Raw genomic sequence first — 24,333 nt, 5'->3', positions numbered from 1 at the left:
AGTAGTTGCACAATATTCTCATTTTGTCAAGTACTCATATTCTTGAGCTTCTCAACATCTGTACTAAAACACGATGCAATGATAACTTCTTCCATCTCTAATTTATTCATTGTAATCACTTACGTAGATGTGGTACATTTATTCTAATGCGTTGTTAGAGACTCTAGCTGGGGGATTTGGCTCTAAAAATTCTGCTTAAGGAAAAAAACAGTGAAATGGAAGTGACTTATCTCCAGCTCAGTCTTGTGCCTTCAGATAAACCTGGGGGCAACATGCCAGTGTTTGAGGGACCGTGTCGTACCACAGTCCCTTAATCTGCCACCACAGGGGAGGTAGGGCATGGGGACCCGCTTTTGTGGCAGCAAAAACACAGGAGTTATTGATATGTTATAAAGAGTGGGTGCACCTGAGAATCATCACATAGGAATTAGAGCTTCTCCCCTCAAAAGGTAGCAGGACCAGAAGCACAACTCGCATGCATCTACACCAATGCACACGGCATGGGTATCAAACAGGAGGAGCTGGAAGCCGTTGTGCAGCAGGATTCTATGATGTATTGGCCATCATGGGAGCATGGTGGGATGACTTGGATTACTAGACAGCCATAGTGGAGGGCTTTAAACTCTTCAAAAGGGGCAGGCAAGGACGAAGAGGCACTTAGATAGCCCTGTATTTTAGGAGTGTTTGGATTCATCATGAAATCACAGGGTTCACAAAATGATAGTTTTTTATTCTCAGAGGAGGAAGGATGAGGAGCTAGCAGGAGTGCTCACTGAGCCACTGTCAATCATTTATGAACAGTCCTGACTAACTGGAGAATCCCGAGTTTACTGGAGGTTAGTTCAATGATCTTAGAGGTTTTTTCCAACCTAAATGTCTCTGTGACTATCAGTAATCAAAGCAGGGATGGTGTGGAGCGCAGTGAGGATCTGGGACTCTCACCTTTGGACCTTTGGCAATTTGCTCTGAGCTTTCTAAACTGTTTGACTCAGCTGCTTGCTACAGACTATATAAATGGAAGTCCAAGTCAGAAGGCTCACTCTCCCTGAGGCAGCAGGGAAGACTTGAAGAGGGAAGACAAAAGAGATAAAGAAAGAGCAGCAAGAGGGACCGGGGCTCACCATGGGCCCTGTGCAGCTCTTGCTGCTCTCCCTGCTGCTCAGCAGTGGTGTTCTCACACGTAAGTATTCTCTTTTATGTCAGTGCTCTTTACTGCTTTATTTATGAGCCCATTAAAACAACAATATTGAAAAAAAATCAAAAAGACCATGGCTTATAGAATTAGAAAGGTTGCGTGTGGCAAAGATATAATTTCTTCCCTTCATAGGAATGGGCAGTCATAGGAGGATCCCAGCATAGAAAAGTCATTAATGTTCCCTGATGGGTTTTGAACAGATTTAATGTATTTTGCAACTTGTAAGGCATTCACTGTTTTTCTGTAGCATTGTCTTTTTAAATCCTCATGGAGCTACTATAGCTTGAAGATACCATGCAGACTTGGCCCAGCTGTTGCTAACCTATTTTGCATCAAATGTGAAGAGAGAGAGCAGTAAAGCAAATTGTATTTGGCAGGCAATTTAAATGCAATTTTGTATTGAAGGGACACAGTCATTAGTAAAAGAAGTGGGCCAGTAGAGGGATTTTTTCCTAAGATCAGAAAAGACAGCTGAGATCAATATGATGCTATGGATCGTGAGCTATCCTTGCTTCCCAAGAAGTGGCTTTTTAGAATACAGGTCTATAGTGTTATCTAAGGCTTCAAGGAGCTTAAGGAGAAAAATGAGTCTGGAGGTAACTATGCAGGTCTGGTTTTATACGAAGATCTAATTCATCATATGTACATCTTTATTGAACTAATATTCTCTTTCTGACTGATGTTAATAAATGTATTGCTATACAATAAACCTTGTTTCTAATTGTTATTAATGATATTATTAATTTTATTTTAATAGCAATAGTAGTATTTCTGACACTATTGTTACTGTGATTAATGTTACACTCTATTTCTATAGAGTGGTCTACTTAGAATTTCCAGAGTGAAAACTTGGAAAGTGTGCAGAGAACATCATGGAAAGTGCTGGCCTTCATGTGTGATATCCCAAAGAATGACAGAGCATCCAATAAATGCAAAAAAATTAGTAGATTATGTTTATTTTAATTTAATTTAATTTAAACAGAGTAATGTCTAAGGAATAAGAATATATCTAAAACTGATTGGAGCAAATAATTTTTCTTAATTTGAAACTTGAATAGGCTTCCAACCAGCGTTCTTTTCCTCCAAGGAAGAAACTCTCAATATTCAGAAAAGATTTATTGGCAGATAATTTTTGTATTAACCTTCAAAGTTGTCCTATTTTAAACATACAAAAAACAGAGTATAGCCATTCATCCATTTTGCAGCATTTTTGTGTGGTCAAATTGACTAAAATTTTAAAGTAAAATGTGTTATATGGTACATTTCATCCATCTTGTTTTACAAACATTTTTGTAAACAGCTTTTCCAATTTTTAATGTTGTTTGTTTGGGTTTTCTACAGAAGAAGAATCACCTGAAAGTGCAAATCCAGGATGTTCAAGTAAGTGTTTTTTTTGCATTTCCTTTTGTTTACTTATGTCACTATTTTAACTGAAAACATCTTTCAAAGCCTGAGTTTTCCTAATATTTTCTTCTGAAATAACTTAAATGAAAGTGATGGTAATATTCTTAAGTCCTCCTTGCCATTTATTTTAAGTATTCAATTATCCATTAGGCTTGGTTCAAATAATTTTAAAACTTTTCTAATATGGACTTTTCTAAGACTGGACAAGCTGAGGTTAAGTTTCTGAACTTTCCTAAAGTTCCCATTAAGAAACTATTTTCTGTTGGGTTTGTGAGTTTGGTGTTTGGTTGGGGGTTTTTTATTTATTTCTTAATTGTCAGATGCAAATTCCTTAATCTAGAAATCCCTGGTTACCAAATGTGAAGCTTTAACAGTGAGGTTAAGTACACTACACTTCAGTGTGGACTGGATCTCACATTTTATTTGCCCTTCACAGCTGCTGCTAAGCCCACATAATTGCACTTAGATTTCTAACTAAATACCTGTAGAATAAATCATCAACTCTGTCAGCAAGGACAGCAATTTCTTTAAACAAGCCAAGAGTCAGGAAATGCTGACTTTATGCTCTGTCTTTGTCATGAACTCTGACTGGTGCTGACTGCTCGGTTAGATACATAATGTTCCACCACAGGGTCAAAGTACTGAATGAGTTACTGAATGAGTTTTTCTTAGTCTTCAGGTCTTTTTTCCTTTGTTGGGTGCTTTAGCACCATCTCCAGGCAATTTGGTTTACTTCAGATGGCTGAACCACCTCAATGACTGCTGGGCTTCATTGCCAGTTTCTTGTTTATTTTTTGATACTTATTTGTCATGTGTATTTCTAAGCTTATAATTTCTCTATTCCTTTTTCATTGATTTCTGTTTAAAAGCAGTATATAAAGCAATAATTTTCACTCTAGCAATGTAGCTACCAGTGTTGCAAATTTTTCTGAGTACAGTTAGAGACTAGGATAGTCAAAAGTGACAGGATTAGTGATGAATCCCTTAATAGCAGCTAATTCTAGAGTTAAATAGATCATTTAATTAAGTTCTCAAATGTTTTTAAGATGCTGATTACTGTATGACAGTTAGTTATTATTGCAATAACTCTGTTTAGCAATTACATGAAAATAATCTCAACTAAAATATGTAAAGCTAATAAAAGTGATAGTTCAGTGAGGAAACAAGATTTATAGAAGAATTAATTTTTTGTCCTCCCTGTGTATGAAATGGTGTGACATAAAGGGCAATGTTAACATTTCCATTGGCTTCTGATGCGACAAACATTTGATAAAAGAAGATTGAGCCACATTCCTGCAGACACAGGCAGGCAAAATCATACAGATTTGATGATGGGTATTTGGGTTTACACCAGCATTACCTATCTTTGGTTTTTCTATAAAAGTAGATCAGGACTGTATATGGTCAGGCAGTAACAACTAACCACAGAGAGGCAATTTAGGAAATTGCCTTTCATTCAGGATCACAACAGAATCAGTTCCAGTGAGTTGCTCAGTCTAAACCAAGGGAACAGTAATTTTGGCTTCAGATTGACCTGGATTGCTCCAGAGACTTAAAGTGCCTGATCATCATCTTTAGTTTGAAACAATACCTGCAGTTTTAGTAGGAGTGAATTGTGATTGAAGATATTGTTTGGCTTATGTTACTCGTTCCAGACATCAAAGAAACATCATATACTCCTGTATTTGACATAGAGACTGTTTCTTTCTTTATATTTCTATTACCATGTTCATTGCTGCTTACAGGCTTTAAAATTACAGATGGTTGAGTCTGAGGGCAACAGGGAGAGGTTAAATAGAGGTGGAATTCATTCTTTTGAGAAAGCCTATTAGGTTTTGGGGTTTCCTTTGATAGAAAGAGAAACATGTCTGGAAATACTCCTTCCTGCGATAGTCCTAGTCATTATTTAATGTTTTTCCCTTCTTCTGGATGTTCTTTATATAACTAAAGATTATGTCCATTAAAAATAATCTACCCTAGTAAAATTTTCTGATCTAATGAGTGAATTAAAATACATCATATTTCAGAGAGTTTGGGACAGAAAGATCATCCATAAATTCAGGTGAAATTGTATTGAGGAATGGTAGTTTTGGTGTGTTGTCTATTTCTATGTTTTTTTTGCTTTCAGTCTCAGTCATGTGACTGGTAAAGCAGCTCCTTACATTTGCATTATGATGAAAAAATCTAAGCTGAAAGGAATTTTTTTATTACCAATTTGAAAATTACAATTTGATTGGCTCAGTTAAGAAGCCATAGGGTTCTTAACAGTTTCACAGTTCAAGTTTTCTTCTGTCTTTCTCATTTGCTTTTTGGGGGTGATTTGAAGGACAGGTGGGGTCACAGTGTCAGATCCCATCTGAGCAGTGGACCCCAAAACTTATGCTGCTCCTTGAAATTTTGTCTTATGCTTCAGAAAGTATCCAACTGACATGAAGGCATCACTTCTCTGTCTGAAAGATATTCTGTAAAAGGAAATAGTGGGAGCATGGGTCTTCAGGCTTCCTTTTTCTTGCATTCATTTTAGTTATACAACATTAAGCACACACTGTAAGGATTGCATATGTATATCCTACCTAGGTCATAAAACCACTCTCACTTTCCCATTTGCAGAGGATGCAACCAGATTTAAACCCCTCAGAAAATATGTTTACTCATATGAAGCAGAGACATCAAGTGGGATCACAGGAACAGCAGATTCCCGAAGCGGTTCAAAGATCACTTGCAAGGTAGGCAAAGAGGAGTAAATGCACCCAGCTGGGGATTGTGTACTTAACAACATGGGAGCTGGCAGCTGTGGAGTATCCTTCAGTGATTTTCCAGACAAGATCATCCTTTTGAAAGGCACATATTGAGAATCATGTAGACTAAACCTCCCCTGTTCTAGGCAGAGGCACTGAGGATGGCAGAAGTCCTTCATACCTCTGTGCCCATGCATTTCAATCCCAGTCTGGCTGTACTTTTACATGAGAAAGGGGCAAGACCTGGTACTTCCATTTTCCCTAGCTCCCAGGCTCAGTCTACCAATGTCCATTAAATATTCTATAAGTTGAATTAAAATAACTAATTGATGCCATGAAGATTACATGAGAGCCTGCTGATGGTAACTCAAGGCAATACCAGGCCTGTAGGTGTAAAAGGTCCCATAGGCCATTTATCTAACCAACGTCACCTTATCTTGCCCAAAACTTTCTCAACATGATGTTGGTTCTGAGGGTTTTTTTCCTGAAATGGAGTAACTGTGAAAAATAGTTTTATTTAGCACATACTGTTCTAGTAGAGTCTAAATGTATTGATCGGTGTAATGACTTAAGTTTTCATACAGTTCTAATACTCCAAATTCTCAGAAACTAACTTGCTCATTTAGTATGATCCATGCTATTAGCCAAGCAAATACTTGCCCATTATCTCCTCCATGGAATTACCTTAAGCTATTTAGAGCACTTTGGAGTCTTTCCCAACAGCTGGTAGCAAGGTGATCCTGACACTTTACAAAACCCAAGGAAATTTCAAAGCAGTAGCAGGGTGATCCTGGAAATGTGATAATGCTAAAAAGAATAACATATAATATTTGTGTTTTCAGGTTGAACTGGAGGTACCCCAGCTATGCCGCTTCATCCTGAGGACAATGCATTGCTCCCTGAGGGAGACATTTGGTGCTGACACCGAGGGAAGGGCTATTCTGAAAAAGTCCAAGAACTCTGAGGACTTTGCAAGTGCCATGTCAAAGTAAGCAATGTCAATTATCTTCAATACTTGGGACAGTGTAAACAGTCAACCCTGAATATGTTTTTTTAGACATGGGACATATTTACTGATAACATGGCAGATTTGTAAGCCGGTTCCACAGCAAAACTATCCCTGATAAAATTTAGGGTTACCATAGTTCTCAATTGCCAGTAGGGAAGGGAATTTTACATGCAACATTTTCACCTGGAATGGTTTCTTCATTTCTGTAATCTACATCAGGAAGTTATTGGGTAGTCCCTCAAAAGATTATTGCAAATGTAATTATTATTCCTTCTTGTAAGCACATTCTTAAATGGCTGCACTTAGCTGGTTTAAGATAATTTTCCTTTGCTAACAGACTGTACAATAGAAAGGCATTTGAGACTGATGTCCAGATTTCCAACCTCAATCTCTAACAGCCTGTGTAGCTAATCTTTTCCCTACGTATTTGCTTTTGTAACTAATTTCTTCTACTCCCTACACCCATCTAGTCTCTATTGCTTGTCAGTGCATATTTTTAGTCATGCACCTTCATGCTTCTTTCAGTGCCTCAGTAGTCCTCTTGTCTTACTAGATCTAAAATCATCTTGTCTATAGATCTAAAACCAACTAGAGACAGTGTTAAAATATGTTTTACAGAAAACAGTTATGGTTTTCTTTAAAGACTCAGACTAGTAGTGAATCCTTCCCATCATTTTATAGTTTTTTACAGTGGTTAATAATTATCTCATTGTAAAAATTTATCTCCTCTCCAAATTTATGCAATTCCAACTTTCAGACATTGCTCTTGGTATTTGCTTGCCCTTAGATAATGTAATCTGGTGAAACCAAAATGTCCTTGGTTAGAATTTTTCTGGTTTAATAGTAGTACTTTCTGTTAGTAACAGCAGTGAATAGTAAATAATGATAGACCAAGATAAACATGATGCTTTATCTTTAGCCCAGTAGGCTATTGATAACATGTTCTTTACTGTGTGGCTTTAATATGATTTCATACTAATGTTGTTTTTCTGGGGGGCAGGAATGAACTAAAATTCATCATTCAGGATGGAACAAAAGTCAAGCTGTATCCAGAGAAGGATGAGGCTCTCAATGTACTGAATCTCAAGAGAGGTATCATCTCAGCTCTCCTTGTGCCAACAGAAACAGTGGAAAACATAAAAACAATTCCAATGGTAGGTCTTTTGAAAGTTAACTTAATTGTGTTAACCAATGGAAAAAAGCTCACCTAGACAGAGTTATTCCTGAACATCATTTTCAAAAGGCCTGGACATTCAGATCAGAAAGGATGCCTTTCAGGTAGATCAGAAAATGTCTGACAGCACCAGCAAAGGCACTGACTTCTTTCTTCTTTCCAGGATACTGTGTACGGAAAGTGTGACAGTGAAGTTGAATTCAAATCCAGAAAAGGGAATGTCGCAGAAGATATTTCAATTACCAGGTACCTGAAAGGCTGTGACAACTTCAGTCCCATCAGAGATCATGTCAGCCCCATTGCCATTGTAAAAGGACTAGTAAGTATGCCATTAAAAGTTATATAATGTAACATTTTTCACACCAGCACTAAAATGATAAACAACCACTATCATGACTACTTTTATATTTATTTTTTGAAAACATAGCACCTTCCTGCACCCTTCCCTTAGATCAGACGGCAGTATTATTGGCTGTCAATAGAGAAAAATAGATACAGAGCAAGAGTGTAATTCCTTTCATGTTCTTCTCTATTTTAAAGGAGAGCTTTTCATATATTGAGTTGGTGTTATTGATTATTCAATAACCTATCAAAGCATAGCCAAATTTTTTATTTTGTGGGTCAAAATTTTCAAAATTCCAATTTTATCTAAAATACGTAGACCTCCAAAAATCTAAAGTATATGTGAGGTCCAAGAGGATAGAGCTCTAGATGCCCTGAAATAAGTGATTTGACAAAATGTTCAGTCTGCCTGTTAATCCACAATGATCAGATGAAGCTGCTTGCATGAATATTGTCAGATTTCTTTCTGATATGATGGCATCTGTGCTTTTGTGTGTTTTAACTAAAAAAAATGGTTTCATTTAATGCTGAAAACACATTTTATAATTTCTGCCACTTCTACAGCTTTTTGTAGAAATCTTTAAAATTTGTGTCATGAGACTGAAATTAAAGAAAACGTCACAGTTGTTACAAGGGGACTGAACTATTCCAAAAATTACAAATTGGTTTAATGAGGGAGCCTTCGTTGTAGGCAGCAGGGGATCAATCATGAAGTAACTACTAACCCAAGCACCTCAATAAGGCCTGAGGGACCATTTCAGTGGGATTTTTGCCTGAGAACAGACTTAAGTCCAAAGATTGTTACTGGCACAATTTTGTCTTTGTGTATGAATGATTCCAGTTATGCACCTTCATTTCCAATATGTAACTGTAAATCCTACAGTAAAACTGTGTCAGCCTTTAAAACTGTGATTGTTTCCTGTTCTACTCAGTAAGCTGACCGCCAAACTATTTATTTTACAGAACACCCCTTTATCTGCCCTTCTGAAGAGCACTCAGTTCTGTCATTACAATATTGATGCAAAGAAAAGGCACATAAGAGATGCTGTCTGCAGTGAAAAACACCTGTTTCTGCCTTCCTCATACAAGTAGGTGGTTCACTATTTATCATTACCCTATATTTATAAATATCCATTCTAAATGGTGGTGAATCACATTCTGCCCTGACTTCATCCCTAAATGGATATTTTGTTTTTAAGAAGGCAGGAGGCCTGTCAAGACCTTGTAAAGGCACTTGGACTTAACTAAAGCACTGATTATTTCTTTCTTTCCTAGAAATCGCTATGGTGTCATGACAGAGGTTAACCAGACTCTGAAGCTTGAAGATACTCCAAAGATCACTAACAAAAATTTTGATGGAGGTATAGTTGCAGTTCTCAATATTATAAATACAGAGACAAAATATAAATACAGGGACAATTTTTTCGCAAATTCTTTTTATAGTGAATTAATTAAAGATGAGGGGACCAAACAAATTCGTCATTTTAAATGAAATTTTAGCAACTTAGTAAGGAAAAGTTTGAGTATAAAATGGGAAAACCTGAGAAGTTTAAAAACATCCCTAATCTTTGTATTTTCATTTTAATTTTAAAATTATTCTTTAAAAATTAAAAGCATATAATTTGCTTAAAAAGTAATTTTATTCTTATTGGAAATTAGTTTAATGAACCCTTTTCAGCTACCCATAATTTCTTATGCATCTTTTAGCTTCAGTGCCAAATGTAAATAATCTATTATTACTATATATTTTGTTCTGAAACATACTTTTCTGACCTGCAGCTATTAATCCCAGTCCCAATAACATATAATCCCAATAATATAACATATATTTATTAAAAGTTGAAAAAGCAAATGATGTTAATATGAGAGGTGTTAAGAAATAATCTTCATGAAAATACAAAAGAATGTATACAAACATTCAACTTTTGGGACAATTATATTAAATTCCACACCGTTATTTTCATAAACTGTTCAGCTGTTAAACTTCAACAGTTATCATATTAAATAATGTACAGTCTTTGTATTTATACTGAATGTATGACAGAAGATAAAAATTAACACAGCTCCCTCATAAAGACATAAAGAATGAAATTTTTTTCCAATTTCTAGATGCACTGGAAGAGAAGGGACTTGCACTGGAAAGTACAGATGCCAAACTGCCCAGGCAGGGCGATGCTGTTCTGAAAACCCTGCAGGAAATGCAGAAACTTACAGCCTCCCAGGAAAACCAGCAGAGAGCAAGACTCTTTTACAGATTTGTTTCTGGGCTGAGGAGTTTACATAACAGCACTCTTGGCCCTCTTGTTCCAAAGATGATGGAAACCTCAAGGTATGTTTCAGCACTTCACAGTGCAAGAACACCACACATCAATGTGTGCTATAGTTGATTATTTGCTGCAAACAGTTTTAAATTAGAGGTGTATTGGATGTAATGAGTGTTTTTCAGAAAGATAAGTGTTCTGAGAACTATATAGAGAGGGAAATAAGGAAGGGAGAGTCAAGCTAACTGTGTGCACCTGACACAATCCTTTGGATGCGTTTTTATAGCCAAATATCTTTCATGCAGCTTTGTTCAAGGACAATGGCTATAATTCCAAACCCCCAAGTGTGACTTACAGCAAAGAACACAGTTTTGAGTGTGAGACTTCAGCAGACATGGAAGAGTGCTATTGTTTGGTCTGACCCTGCCCTCCACTCCACACCCTTATTCTTTGTCTGAGCTGGACTTAAGCCAGGTTACATATACTTTATGTTCTCCATCTGTAAAGGAACTAGAGCCTCTGTCTGAGTCAATATATTAGATGATAATACTTAAAGTTGTGGCAAAGTCTGTTGTGAAGGGAAAAAAAAAGATACATCCATGTAATGATCATACCGTTCTAATTTAATTGGGTTATTAGTATAACTTCTAAAACCAAGAAACTTCTTTTTGGTAAGAATTTGCATAATTTGCTTCCAGACACACATAAGCTTACATCATTTATATTAAAACGTCTTAATGAACCTGCCATATGTTTGTTTCAAACAGTCAACATGCAGCTATAACTGCAAACAGGGAATTAATTAATAAAAGTCATCTCTTCTCCTTTCAGTTCAATCACTGTCCAGGCCCTGGCCCAGTGTGGGACTCCAGAGTGCTACAGTGCAATCCTTCAAATCCTGAGAACTGGAAATGTGAATCCACTCATGGCAGACATGGTCACATACACCCTGGGACTGTTGCCTTCTCCAACCCCACAAAGAATACGGGAAATTCTTAACATGGCCCAGTATCAGCCAAGTAGAGCTTCATTTTATGGACTGAGTCATTCTGTTACTAAGTAAGTAATGATAGCATGCAAGTCTATAAAATTGCAGTGCTTAGAGTAAACCCTAAGAGTGTTCACTATTGGAGGATATTTTTATTTTCATGTATTTGCTCTTTAGGAATAAAATATAGACATTTCCCCATTTCCTCTTCTGTTTCTGATGTGTTTATCGCTTTCTTTAGGTTCTACAACGAGAAGAAGATTGTGACAGAGGAAATAGCAGATGTTGCAGACTTCATGCTATCACTGCTTGGCACTGATTGTTCTGGGGAAGATGAACTCACATACCTCACACTTCGGGTATTTTTATTTCCTTCTTTCCTTATGCAGGCTATTAATATAATACTTATATTATATTATATTATATTATATTATATTATATTATATTATCACATATATTACTCTATTTCTCTTGGCGGAGAGGAAGTTTTTATCATCTTTCTGTGTTTTCATCACTGCCAGGCTATTGGAAACATGGGTGCAGTAATGGAGAAAGCTAAACCCGGTGTGAAATCTTCTCTGAAGACGTGTATCAGAAATGAAGCTGCATCACTTTCAGTTCAGAAAGCAGCCATCCAGGCATTCAGGAAAATGACAATTACTGAAGAGGTAAATTGGTCCCAAGAACCAGGATAAACTGTTCTCAGTTGACCTTGGCAGTTCACAGGAGTTACTGAATATGCAAAGCTATTCCCATTGTTTTAATTCTGCTATCTCCCTTTTATCTGGCTTCAGCTTTTCAGAATCCCTTTAGTAAGTTTCCATACACACAGCTGGGAAACCTCCTGACTTAGTGGGTGTTGCTCTTCTGAGATGCAGTTTCTTTGTATAGTTAGTCTCAGTTTAAATGGGAAGTTCAGATCTGTTCCTTTTAGTGTTTTAAATGGAGCTCTGCTTATTTAAAGGTGGTGTTAACTAATGAATTACCTCAGACTTAAATGTATTTAACTAAGAAAAAGTAATGTCCCTATTTTATACTGGCATTTTGTTGTCATTGTTAACAGCACTGGGTAGATGTGTGTTTACAATGCAGTGACATGACAGCATCCCTTGCAGAATAGGTATCATTGTACAGAGCATTTCTGCTCAGTATGGTGAGATAGTTTCAATACTGAAAATTTTCTTCTCTAAAATATATGCTCTCACTTCCAGACAAGGCTTAAAAAGTCTGGGAGACTGGAAACACCTGAAACTCATATCCTCAGATTTAGTTTAATACATTTAAATTTTTTAATTATTACTTAGTTTTAAACTGTTTTTAAATTTCCTGCAGCACTAGATTTTGAGCATCTTCTTTTCCTAAATTAAATGATCTTTTTTCCAAATTTTGACAAATTTTCTGCACATATGATTCCCAACAATCAAAAATCAGAATTCTTAAGTAAAAGTGTAACCTGGATCTACAAGAAAAAAAATAAAAGATTTTTAAAAAGAGGCAAACAAAAAAAGAGGAAAATAAATTAAAAATATAAGAAAATAAAGGATTAGAAAGACTATTTACAAGATCATTTAGTGAGAGAAAAAGGGGGAATGGGTTCAAATTAAAAGAGAGTAATTTTAGATTAGACATTAGAAACAAATTCTTTACTGTGGGGGTGGTGAGGCTCTGGCTCAGAGAAGCTGTGGGTGCCCCATCTCTGGAAGTGTCCAAGGCCAGGTTAGAGGGGGCTTTGAGCAGCCTGGTCTAGTGAAATGTGTCCCTACCCATGGCAGAGGAACTGGAACTAGATGGTTTTTAAAAGTCCCTTCCAATTCAAATGATTCTGTGATCCTCTGATTCTATGAGAATCAGTTTTAATAAAGCCGTAACTTCTATGATGTTTTAAGTTTAGCAAAATATCTTCAAAGAAACTGCTGTGATAGACTGTAGAAATAAGGTACAAAAATAGGTATGCAGTCACTAAAGACTTGGATTCAGTGATCCTTATGGGTCCCTTCCAATTAAGAATATTCTGTGATTATTTCACCCTATATATTCCTGAAAAGGTTTAGCAATATCATCCATGAGCCAGTTCATCAATGCAAACCTTTCTCTATTTGTATAGGACCGTTCAGCACTTCTCAAAGCATTCCAGGAACTGGATGCACCGACAGACAAACGTCTAGCGTCCTATCTCCTAGTGATGAAAAATCCTTCCCCAGGTGATCTTGCAAAGATTTTGAGAGTCCTCACAAAGGAGAAGAGTGAGCAGGTGAAAAACTTTGTTGCCTCACACATTGCCAACATCCTGGACTCTGAAGAACTGGGCATCGAAGAGTAAGTGAAATTTAGGTGTATATTGGTCTCATTGGAAAAAAAAACATTTTGACCATAGTTGCAGTAGTAGTTACCTAGCAGTGGAGTTGTTGACTGGTTTTTCTATTTATTTGAACAAGCACATCAGCTGAGTAAACTGGCTTTGTCGGGACAGTGCCAGATTATGGTCTTTCCCTTAAGTCTTATATTTACTGTTAAATATGTGCAGAGACCTATCCATTAGCAATCAGCACAGATATATGAATGTCTGTAAAAGGCATAAAAAATCCTAGGACTAAATGAGTGTTTGGAATATATACTAATCATTTTTAATTGCTATCCTCTTCCCTAGTCTAAAAAGCCAAGTTGAAGAAGCTCTGAAAGGAAATCAGCTCCCGACAGCCAAAGATTTCAGAAAATTCTCACAAAATTATCAGATTTCAAAAAGAGTTTCTGTACCTGGAATTGACCCCATCTCTGCCAAAGTAGAAGGAAACGTGATATTTAATCCAAATAGTTATATTCCTAAAGAGACCATGCTGAAAACCACCCTGCATGCCTATGGATTTGACCCAAGTGATGTCTTTGAGGTACAACAATTATCAAAAACATTTGCTAGTATTCAGCTGCTTTCTTTCTCATTTCTGTTTTCTTATAACAACTTTCTGTGAATAATACATTTTTTTTACAAGCCTTGGGAGAAATCTAGTGATCACTACAAGGGGACTTTGATTTGGTCTCAATGGGCTTTAGAGCAAGCCATTCATTATGTGATGTCACTTGCCACTAACTGGATGGACGACCCTGATGAAGTTATTAAAAGGCTCAGGGTAAAATGAACATCTGTAACAAATTGACTTTGTGCTAATGAATCATCACTGGCATACTGAAGTACTCATAGTAGATTTTAAGTGAGATATAATCTATGCATAGGCTTTTTTACAGAGATAAAATGAATTATAAGATATAGTGTTCCATATCTTCCATTAAGAGTCATGGGCTTCTAGGATATACTATAAATGCATTTTTTCCTCCACAGAAAGTCTGTTTGTTGTAAAGTTCCAAAGAAAAGGAAGCAACTGTCTCAGTTATGCTTTGTCCTTTCTGTTCTTTTCAGCTTGGCTTGGATGGAAAGGGATTTGAACCAACACTGGAAGCGTTGTTTGGAGAGAATGGATTTTTCCCAGACACTGCAACCAAGGCCTTGTACTGGGTTGATGGCAAAGTGCCAGAGAAGGTTTCCAAGGCACTTTTTGACTATTTTGGTTATTCACAGGATGGCAAGCAGGATCAGGTACAATTTATAAACATTCTTTGTTCAGCACATCATTCCTATTTTAACACAGTAATTGCAGCACTTAGTGCTTTACTCAATGTGTTCCTTCTCCTCTATGGTGAGATAAACAGAAATCCTTAATGTTATTTAGCAACATGTTTTCTTAATTGTATTTGGAGGGGTCTTTGTGTGGAGAGAAATCTGTAAGTGCATGTGCAGAATAGCTGACATTCACGAAGTACCTGTTCTAGATATATGACCTTACACACTTCTTATAAATCTGTTTTCTTGCTTTCTGACGGAATTTTCAGGATATCATGAAAGGAATAATACTTAACCTTGAAAAACTGATAAAAGAATTGGGCAGCAAAGAAGCTCCAGAAGGAAGAGCATATCTAAGGATCCTGGGAGAAGAGCTTGGGTACATGAAACTCAATGATTTTAAACTGCTGGGAAGCTTGATTTTAAAGAGTGTTAAAACTCTTCAGACTGTTCCCGAAATGGTACGTTTCTGATGCAGCAGTGTGCATTACCAACTTTTCTGTTTTCCAAACAGATTTTTTTAAGATTTAGATTGTAAAAATATTTGATACCAGAATGAAAATAAAATTACTTAAAATAAAATATCCAGGCTTATGTTGAAGGACTCTGAGAACTCTATGAAGACTCCTCAATAAACAAGTGGCATCCTCCTGGAGGATTGGTGAGGGGAAGGAAAAAGGGAGAGTTCAGATCATTTTGTATTATTGAGATATCTACTGGAACAATTTCCAAAACTCTGGTACTGGCTATTAAATTACATGACTAAATTTTTAATTATGTAAATATGTGTTAATATTAAAAATGTCATCCTTGTCATGTTAAAATGAAAAGATGTAGTATATTTTAGGAATGTTAGGTAATATCCTTCTTTCATTGAAGTAAAATAATGCTTTGCCATTGAGTTTGGGGAAACCAGAATATTGCATGGCATCTAAACCAATTCACCTTTGTATGTGTATGTTAAGGTTGATAACCTGGGTGTATCAAGGCTGGTAAAAAATCTGGTATTCATTTAAAGTTCAGATTTTGCTGACAGTCTTTAGTATATTTTTTGAAGCAGTGAATCTGTGGAAATTAGATTCTTACTCCATATGAAAATAACTTTTGGATTATAGAGTTGCAATCATTCCCTGATCAGTTTGAAAAGTACAAAAATATGCGTATTCCAAAGTGTGGGTTTGTTAGTGTTCATTTCCTTGTTTGATTTCCAGATTGCACAAGCCATCTCAAAAGGTGTTGACAGGGATCTATTTGTCCACTACATATTCATGGACAATGAGTTTGACCTTCCAACTGGAGCAGGTTTGCAACTGAAGTTTGCCTTGTCTGGAATAGCAACACCTGGGGCAAGAGTAGCTGCAAAGCTTCATCAAAAGAGTGTAAGTCCAAGTAGTTGTCTATATTTTTTCTCCTCCTAATAATCTACATTTTCATTTATAGATAAAACTGTAACACTAGACATATTTTAAAGATTGCAAAATGTTCTCTATATTAAAAAGCCTTAACTCATTAGTGGTCTTTGGTTAATTTGCAGACGACATTTAAATTAGGTTAAGAAGTAATGCATATAATAAATTACAAATGAGACATAATAAAATTTATGAATTAAAAGTATTTCAACCACTCTTTCAAAAATAAAAGTTTTGGATCTGTTTCTTTCTCTCCCCCTGCACTCAAAAGACAACAGTAGAAAAGATACAGTATGTGAATTTGCTGTTTAAGCCAAAAAATTAGCAAAACATTTTGTTGTGGCCAATGCAAAGAGAAAAAATTTGATTAGCGATTAGAAGAAATATTAAAAATTGAGAAAAGTAAAATATTTTTTCACCTGAGAGGAAACATCTTAAAACTGTAGCAAGGAGAAAGCATGTGACACAAAATTAATTTTCCACTTAAAATTAAAAGAAAATAAATTTTTCTATTCCTTTTTACAGTTCTAATAACTACCTTGCTCTAACCTAGTCAATATTATATAATACATAAGAATACATAAGAATTTATTAGTAGTTTCACTTAATCTAAACTTTTAATTTTCTATCGTATACAAGATCTAAATAAAAATAAAAAATAAATCCTCAAATGTAGTACTTGTTGCCCTTTAGTTTGCTTGGAATCTTTTCCAGAATTTTGCATTCTGTCCCTTCTTTCTTAATGGCCAAAGCAAAAGCTTGACAATAAGCTGGTGTGTGTTTAGAGAAATTCAAATCTTGGATCCATTTCTTTTTTGTCAAACAGTTTGCTCATTGTCTTTGAAATCTGCTAACTTTTTTCTTACAATGGAGAACTGGCTCTTGTCTTCAGATTTAAAAATACATGCAAGTAGCTCCACATATAAAATCTTTCTGAAGCATGAGTATTTTTATATTAAAGTAGGTAGGGATCCTTGATGTTATCATCTTGCTGGTTTTTTATATTACAGTTACCACTTATATGGGCCATTTGATTATGTGATTTGGGAATCAGATTTTTTGAATAGCAAAGTCAATTCTATAAAACTTACCTCTGTATTAACAGGAGTGGTATGGATTTTTTTACATAACCAGCAAGAAATGTGTTGGGCAAATAAATACCCCATCTTGTTTTTATTCAATAGATGCAAGCAGATCTCATTGCTAGACCTTCAGTAGCCATTGAGTTTGTGACACACCTGGGAATAAACATACCTGAATTTGCTGGAAGTGGTGTGGAGATGAATTCTAATATGTTCCATGAATCTGGAATAGAAGCACATGTTAGTGTAAAAGCTGGACAATTGAAATTCAGCATTCCTGCTCCAAAGAGTCCAGTAAAACTCCTCAGTATCAGGTAATGAGAACTGAATGAGAACTTTCAAGGCTATGTTCTTCCTTCGCTTCCTCATTTTTATTGTGGTGGAATTGAACAGCTAGGAGAGGCATGGAGAAATTTTCAATTCAGAAAAATCCCAGACATTGTAAAACTGGGATACCTTCTTTTGTAAGACAAGCAAATATGCCAGATAAGGGATGACTTGTAGTCATGGCTTACAGATTATTTGTCACTATTTTTGAAATTTTATACAAGACTTAAAATTTCCATTATTTTGTTTTCTTTCACATAGAATTATTATAATAGCAATACATATTTTTAATTGAATTTAAATGAACTAATATTAATTGTAGAGAGAGCAAATGGCTCAATATACTAAATTATAATTATCAATAATAATACTTACATCATTTAGAGCCAGATGTTATTTCAGTTAGCCCTTACATTAATAAGCGAGTTTTATCCAGAAGTAGCTGTGTTAACAGGATGTCTGAGCACCTGTCCTGGGAATAAATTACTGACTTTTCTGTTCTAGCAATACACTGCATTTGGTGTCTCCAGCCAAAACTGAAGAGATTCCAACTCTGATAGAGAACCAAGAAACCTCAACTTCTTGTAAACCTTTCATTCCTGGTCTAAATTTCTGCACCAAAGTATTGTACCCTAATTCCGCTGATGCAGAGGCAGTTCCATATTTTCCCTTGACTGGAGAATCTAGGTAAGTCATGTCAACTTCAACTATGTTTATTTTGTGCTAACCTCCTTCCCTCTTAGTCTCCAGTAGTCTCTCATATCAAGCTTACCTTTAAAAATCTTTCAAAACTTACTGGCAGCAGCAGCTCAGAAAGAGAGCTGTTGAGAACTGTATGAATTTTTCTGTTTGTGGTAATGAATAAAAAAGTCACTCACAAGGCATTTGTTTACTCCTTCTGTAGATTTGAGGTTGAATTAGTGTCCACAGGCAAGGTAAAGGAATACTCAGCAAGTGCAAACTACGAATTGCAGAGAGAGGGAAATGACCAGATAGACACCTTAAAGTTTGCTGTCCAGGCAGAAGGTAAGAGTCAAAAAAAAAACAAAAAACCCTGTGTGGTTTTTCTTGTTTTTGAACTGTCATTTTATAGAAAAGACATTTTTATTAATAAATCTTAATAGTATTCTTAACAGTGTAAGCTAAATACCATTTTCACACCCAAAGAGGCCCACAATTTAACTACATTTCCTTTCATGCAATCCCAGTGCAAGATTTTCATCATGAGAGGCTGATTTTGCATGATTCTAACAAAAGTGTGATATTGGTGAATGGAAGAAAGGAAGAGAAAATGTTTAGGGGGGCTAAAAGCAAGAGAAAACTATTTTTCTTATGAAATACAGGATGAAAGCATACAAAACATCTGTGGGGTCATTTAAATAACAAAAATATTGATGGGTTGGTGGGTTAGCCCATGGTGTGTTTAGAAGATGAGAAGAAAAAAGATGACTCAGTTGCTAATCAGACTCATTAAAAGTTGTATTAGATCTTTAGTGGGATATAATTGTCAGCTGATTCTTTTTTGTTCACCTTTTCAGAAAAGTCCAAACAGATTCCATAGTTGTGAATAACTAAAGTATGTTATATATATTTCTAGGTGTAAACCAGCACGAGGCCACACTGACCTTCAGGTACAACAGAGGCAAAAAGATTCTGACCAGTGATGTCCAGATTCCAGATGTTGGTGTTGACTTTGGTACAAACTTCAGAATTACTGATGAATCCATTTCTGGGAAGAAAGCATACACCTTTGTCTTAGATGTCAACAACAAGAAGATTACAGAAGTTACTCTTACTGGCCAGATAAGGTAGCTCAGGAAAACATTTAGAATTTAACAGCTACCTTTGAAAAGGTTTCACTGGATGTAAAAATTTTATCTCGTTTTTGAGAAATTTCTTAAATACAGAGACAGATAAACATGCCATTGAAACCTCATTTAAAAAGCTTTAAAGTATTTTATTTTGAATGCATCAAATGTATACACGTAACACATTGATTGATCTTTCCTACTATATGTATATATAGATATAATATGTATTACAAGTTCCTTGAGGTAGTTCTTCCATGTTTGCACACACATGACTACAAGAATGCATTGTACTACTGTTATTGCAGGTGTGATAATCCAAGGATATAAACAAGGCAAGGTTTGTTCAGAGAGGTATTATCTTTTACTGGATATGCTTGGCTCTAAAAAAAGTTATTACATCTCCCCATGAAGAAATCTAATGGCACTCAGTAAGAAACAAAACCAAAAATAACTGAGAGCTTCCTGTAAAAATTCCCACGCTTCTTGGTGAGAATATTTCCGGGAACATCTACAGGGGAGCTAACAAAAATGTTCAGCCTGCCAGGGTTTCTAAAATTATCTGCCTCACAAGCCCATAGTGAAATGGGCTGATCACATTCTTTAATAAACCTCAATCTTCCATGGAATTCTATGATCTTGATGGTGCCCCAGGGAGTCTTTGTCTTTGCTGTTCATGTAGAATTGCCTCTGATATCAGTGGGAGCTTTGGACAGATGTCAGAGACCTCGATTCCCTTTCATTTGCACTGACATAACATTAGAAGTTTGCTTGAGTCAACAAAGTTACAGAGATATAAAATAGATGTGAATAAAGGCAAATGAAGCCCACTGGCATAATATATTTTGCCAAGTGTTTTGTTTCTATGTGATTCATGGCCACAGTCTGTATCCTGAGTAGAGAATTCAGCTTGAGTAAGGCATTTAGAATTTGGTTCAGTTACAACTTTACCGAGACAGGTACATATTTCCGTCTTTTTCGCTCCTATGAAATTAACACAGACTCATTACTGTGTGTATCTGCACAGTAGCATTATAATAGTCTACTACAGATTTTCCAAAGTAACTAGCAGAAGCTAAAAATATTCATTGAATTAAAGCATGTTTACAAGTTTGATTCAATCTAATTTTTTTTGTAACAGCTATTATGCCTTTGCTATAGATTTAAATGCTGAGATTGCTCCTGAAAAATTACAATTAAATATTTTTATTCACATATATTTTTTCTTTCACAGATATGCAGGAGTGGAAGAGGCAATGTTAAGAGGCACCATTTCTTTTCCTCGCCTGGAAACCGAACTTAGAAGTGAAGCATTGGTTAATTATTCACCAAGCAAAGCATATCTTCAGATCAGCTCAGCTGCAACAATTCATGGAAACTCGATCTCAAAAAGAATTCTTCTCAGATATGGTAGGGGCAAAAACATGATCCACATGCACAACTTGTAAATTTAAGCATCTTTTTACATTAGTTCATAGTATCTCTCAAAATAAGAATATTACTGATTTTACCCTTTTCTTTTAAATTCATGATTTTTAGATGCTGAGAAAGTTGAGCTAGAGTGGAATTCAGGTGCCAGTGCTGCTGTGAAAAAACTCTATTCTGCCTTCCCAGTTGACTTTTCAGACTACCCAAAAACTCTAGAGAAGCGTACCAACGAACTTCTGGATCGGAAAGTGGCTCATACAGACATGACACTGCGACATATCGTGTCACAATTTATTGTGGTATGGTTTTCAACCTGCAGCAGATATTACAGCTCCAGTACATAGCCCTGAGGAATTCTTGCCTCCCCCATGAAAGGCAAAATAAGAGCTACTTGTAAAATCACTCATCAGATTGAATAAGCTGTGTATTTCCAGCTTTGATAGAATGAGTCACCTTAGCAGATACCTAGACCCCAGTATTTGGGTAGTTCAAATAACTTTCAGATACATTCACTGAGAAGTCCTAAAACTTTATATCAACTTTGAAAAACTTTTCTCGTCATTGCAGGCAACCAACACCTGGCTGCAAAAGACATCAAAAGATGTCCCTTATGCCCAGACTCTGCAAGACAAACTAAGTGCACTGCAGGAACTGAACATTCAGAAATTTAACCTGCCTGTTATCACCATTCCTGAAGAACTTTTCCTGAAAAGGTAGGGAATGAAATTAGGATAGTGAAACAGGAAATTGAAAATAGGTATTTGTTCACATTTTAGTGTTACTTTATTTTACTTTGATTTTATAAAACAGCATGGAATTGCTGTAATCATTAGTATAAAATTGGAATCATAACAAAGAACTTCAAGGTCAGAGAAATTAAATTATATGGAGAAACTGATGCACATATTTAATAGAGATTTGACTTCATGTAATATGTGAATAGATCCCAAAGTGTTGTATTATCTTACAAGGCATACTGAATAAAAATACAGCATTCAGCAGTCTTTAAGCCACAGAACTACTGAAGCCATGTTTCTCATAGATTTGTATCCTGCATCCCTGCTGACACTTCAGCATAACCCTCATAGCTCTACATTTTCCTGTGCAGTCCTGTTGGACAGTTCTTCCCATTCCCCTACGCATAGTGGTAGAGCAACGAGATGTCCTCCCATGCCTGACATGCTCAGAGGGAAGTTGTACACATATGGACTGGATGCTGGCACTAGTTTGGTCCCATCTCTTCTACCTAATAGAGTTTGACAGGACTTGTATGAATGTCATTACCCTTCTGTTAAATTTTGTAGAAATGAAATGCTGAAATGAATGCAAAGGACAGCAGAGGCTCGTGTAAGATTGGATTCCAAAAACAAATGGAGAAGAGTCTTCAATTTTGTATCTCTTAGATCTGTTTTTCCATGTATTATCTTTCATTGTGCTAATAAGATATGATGTGTTAATGATGCATGTCTCCATTGCTGCCATTGTGCTCCAGAGCTAAGTATAAGCAAGGAAGAAACTGGTTTTTTTCTCCTAGGATGTTATCATCTGTGCTAATAATAATAACAGGGTTTTCTACTGTTCTTTTATATAGCTTTTTAAATCTTCTGATGTAAAGGAACAAATTTCAAAAGCGTTTGCTTAATTTTCATCTTAGGATGTAGCTCTAAGTGTAAAAATTCAAGATTGTGCAATATGAAAGACCAGTTAGGGAAACAAGAAAAGTATCTTTGCCAGCTTATTGTTCATTCAGAAATTAAGGCCAAGTTTCCTTCTGTTTTGCCTTTTTCCAATTATACTTTTTCAGCCAATGATCTATTTTCCAGTCCTAGGTCCTGGTCGCATGCTTAGATTTTTATTTCCTTTTATTCAGAATAAAAAAAAGCTGAATATTTAGATGAAACTTTTGAAATGCTTATAATGGGAAAGATAGATAAATTCTTGATGCTAATATGATTTCATGCATTTCTATAAGAATAGAAAACTTTTTGAAAAAACTTAATTGCCTTTTTCTGGCACTCAGCATCCCACAAGTGTGCCAGTGATTTTGGAGGATTTTTTTTTTACTTTACCTACAAGTCCCTTTGTTTATATAATAAGAGGAAATAAGAGGTAGAAACATTGAAACAGTTCCATGATACCAAAAATACTTTCAATAAATTCTGATGAATGAGTGCTTGAAAATGTTGACATTAATGTTTGATCATTAAATTTCTCTCTAAAACTAAAGTCAGGACATTGATATAAGCATTTAAGTAAGCTCAGTATCTTGGGCAGAGGAGGAAATCATGAAAACTCCTGTATATGCATTATGAACTTAGTTTCTAACAGAGTTATCTTTATTTTCCAGTGAAGGCCGGGTCAGATACAACCTAAATAAAAACAGTTTTGTAATTGACATTCCGCTGCCATTTGCGGGAAAATCATCTGATGAGATATGGATGCCGAAGACTGTTAAAACACCTCCTCTGGTAGTGGAGTCCATGGGAATAAGTGTGCCATCTCAAGAATACAGAATCCCATCATTTACTGTTCCAAAATCCTATCCTTTCCGTGTGCCTTTGCTGGGCAAGTTAGAGGTCTCTGCTAATGTGTTCAGCAACTATTACAACTGGACAGCCGCCTACACCGTGACTAACAGCACCACAGAAAGATCAACCAGCGTAAAAGCTACCTATAACACAAATGCTGATTCAGTTTTTGAGCTGCTTTCCTACAGTGTGAAAGGCAAGAATGTTTGCTAATACTGCAATGTTTGCAAACTTGCTTTAATTATTTTGTGTCCCTTATTATATCAGATACAGTACATTCGTTTGCCTGCACTTATTTAAAGACAGGTATTATGCGATCTCAAATCACTTTCCCTTTGATTTTAAAGATATTAGGTGTGTCTGTTTATTCAGACACTGAAGGTGAAGTCAGTTTAATTCAGTAAAGACTTTTACAGTCCATGTTTTCCTGGGCGTTCCTCACTGAAGAAAATGTCCTTCAAAACTGAAAGCATGATTCTACAAACACTTGTGCAGCTGGTAAATCAACTGTTTTGAAAATCAGGTGTGCAAATGTATGTGTAGGTATGCCCACAATTTATTTCTCAGTCTATTAATATGTGTATATATGCATATAAAATTGTCGTATCTTTTTTTATGTCCATATATTGCTATAATACAGTATCTTTAAGTTAGTTCCCCTAAAATTGCAATTTGGGTTCTCAAACAGCAAAAGGACAACCTGATTTCATTTTCTTCTAAACTCCTTACCATAACTGAGGCATGATAAAAAAACACTAAAATCTAGGAATGTTAGATATGGGCTATTCTTGAGTCCATCTTCTTAATTTAAGTTTAAATAATGACATAATTTTATGTCGTTTCACATTATTATATTTAGTAGTCTAGTGTAAAAATTTAATTTATTTGTAGTTCAAAACTTTAGCTTCAAATATCAAAATAGTAGCCATTTTTACTGAAATATTCAATATTTACCAAAGCACTTAGGCCTTTAAAACAAAATGTCATAACAGTAATTACAATTCAAGCAGTGGCATAGAAGTTCAGT

At 35.8% G+C, this 24,333-nt stretch overlaps 1 protein-coding gene across 1 annotated transcript in view; it reads left to right on the top strand.

The window, feature by feature from the left end:
• The first annotated feature begins 1,083 nt into the window (after nt 1–1,083).
• The window catches only part of APOB (apolipoprotein B), a 35,522-nt gene continuing 12,272 nt past the window's right edge, over nt 1,084–24,333 (top strand). The window contains 25 exon segments of the mRNA XM_053938624.1: nt 1,084–1,180; nt 2,537–2,575; nt 5,210–5,325; nt 6,180–6,325; nt 7,347–7,500; nt 7,684–7,839; nt 8,826–8,950; nt 9,138–9,223; nt 9,972–10,191; nt 10,955–11,182; nt 11,353–11,470; nt 11,633–11,779; nt 13,216–13,427; nt 13,759–13,996; nt 14,524–14,700; nt 14,994–15,185; nt 15,936–16,103; nt 17,318–17,529; nt 18,047–18,229; nt 18,447–18,568; nt 19,140–19,350; nt 20,585–20,760; nt 20,890–21,077; nt 21,346–21,491; nt 23,126–23,502. Coding sequence (XP_053794599.1) covers nt 1,123–1,180; nt 2,537–2,575; nt 5,210–5,325; nt 6,180–6,325; nt 7,347–7,500; nt 7,684–7,839; nt 8,826–8,950; nt 9,138–9,223; nt 9,972–10,191; nt 10,955–11,182; nt 11,353–11,470; nt 11,633–11,779; nt 13,216–13,427; nt 13,759–13,996; nt 14,524–14,700; nt 14,994–15,185; nt 15,936–16,103; nt 17,318–17,529; nt 18,047–18,229; nt 18,447–18,568; nt 19,140–19,350; nt 20,585–20,760; nt 20,890–21,077; nt 21,346–21,491; nt 23,126–23,502 — 4,195 coding nt within the window. The 5' untranslated portion in view covers nt 1,084–1,122.

Source organism: Vidua chalybeata, chromosome 3 (genome assembly GCF_026979565.1).
Source record: "Vidua chalybeata isolate OUT-0048 chromosome 3, bVidCha1 merged haplotype, whole genome shotgun sequence".
In the NCBI taxonomy this organism is placed as follows: domain Eukaryota; kingdom Metazoa; phylum Chordata; class Aves; order Passeriformes; family Viduidae; genus Vidua; species Vidua chalybeata.
Note: the sequence above shows the minus strand (reverse complement) of the source record. Positions and strands in the feature narration are given on the sequence as shown.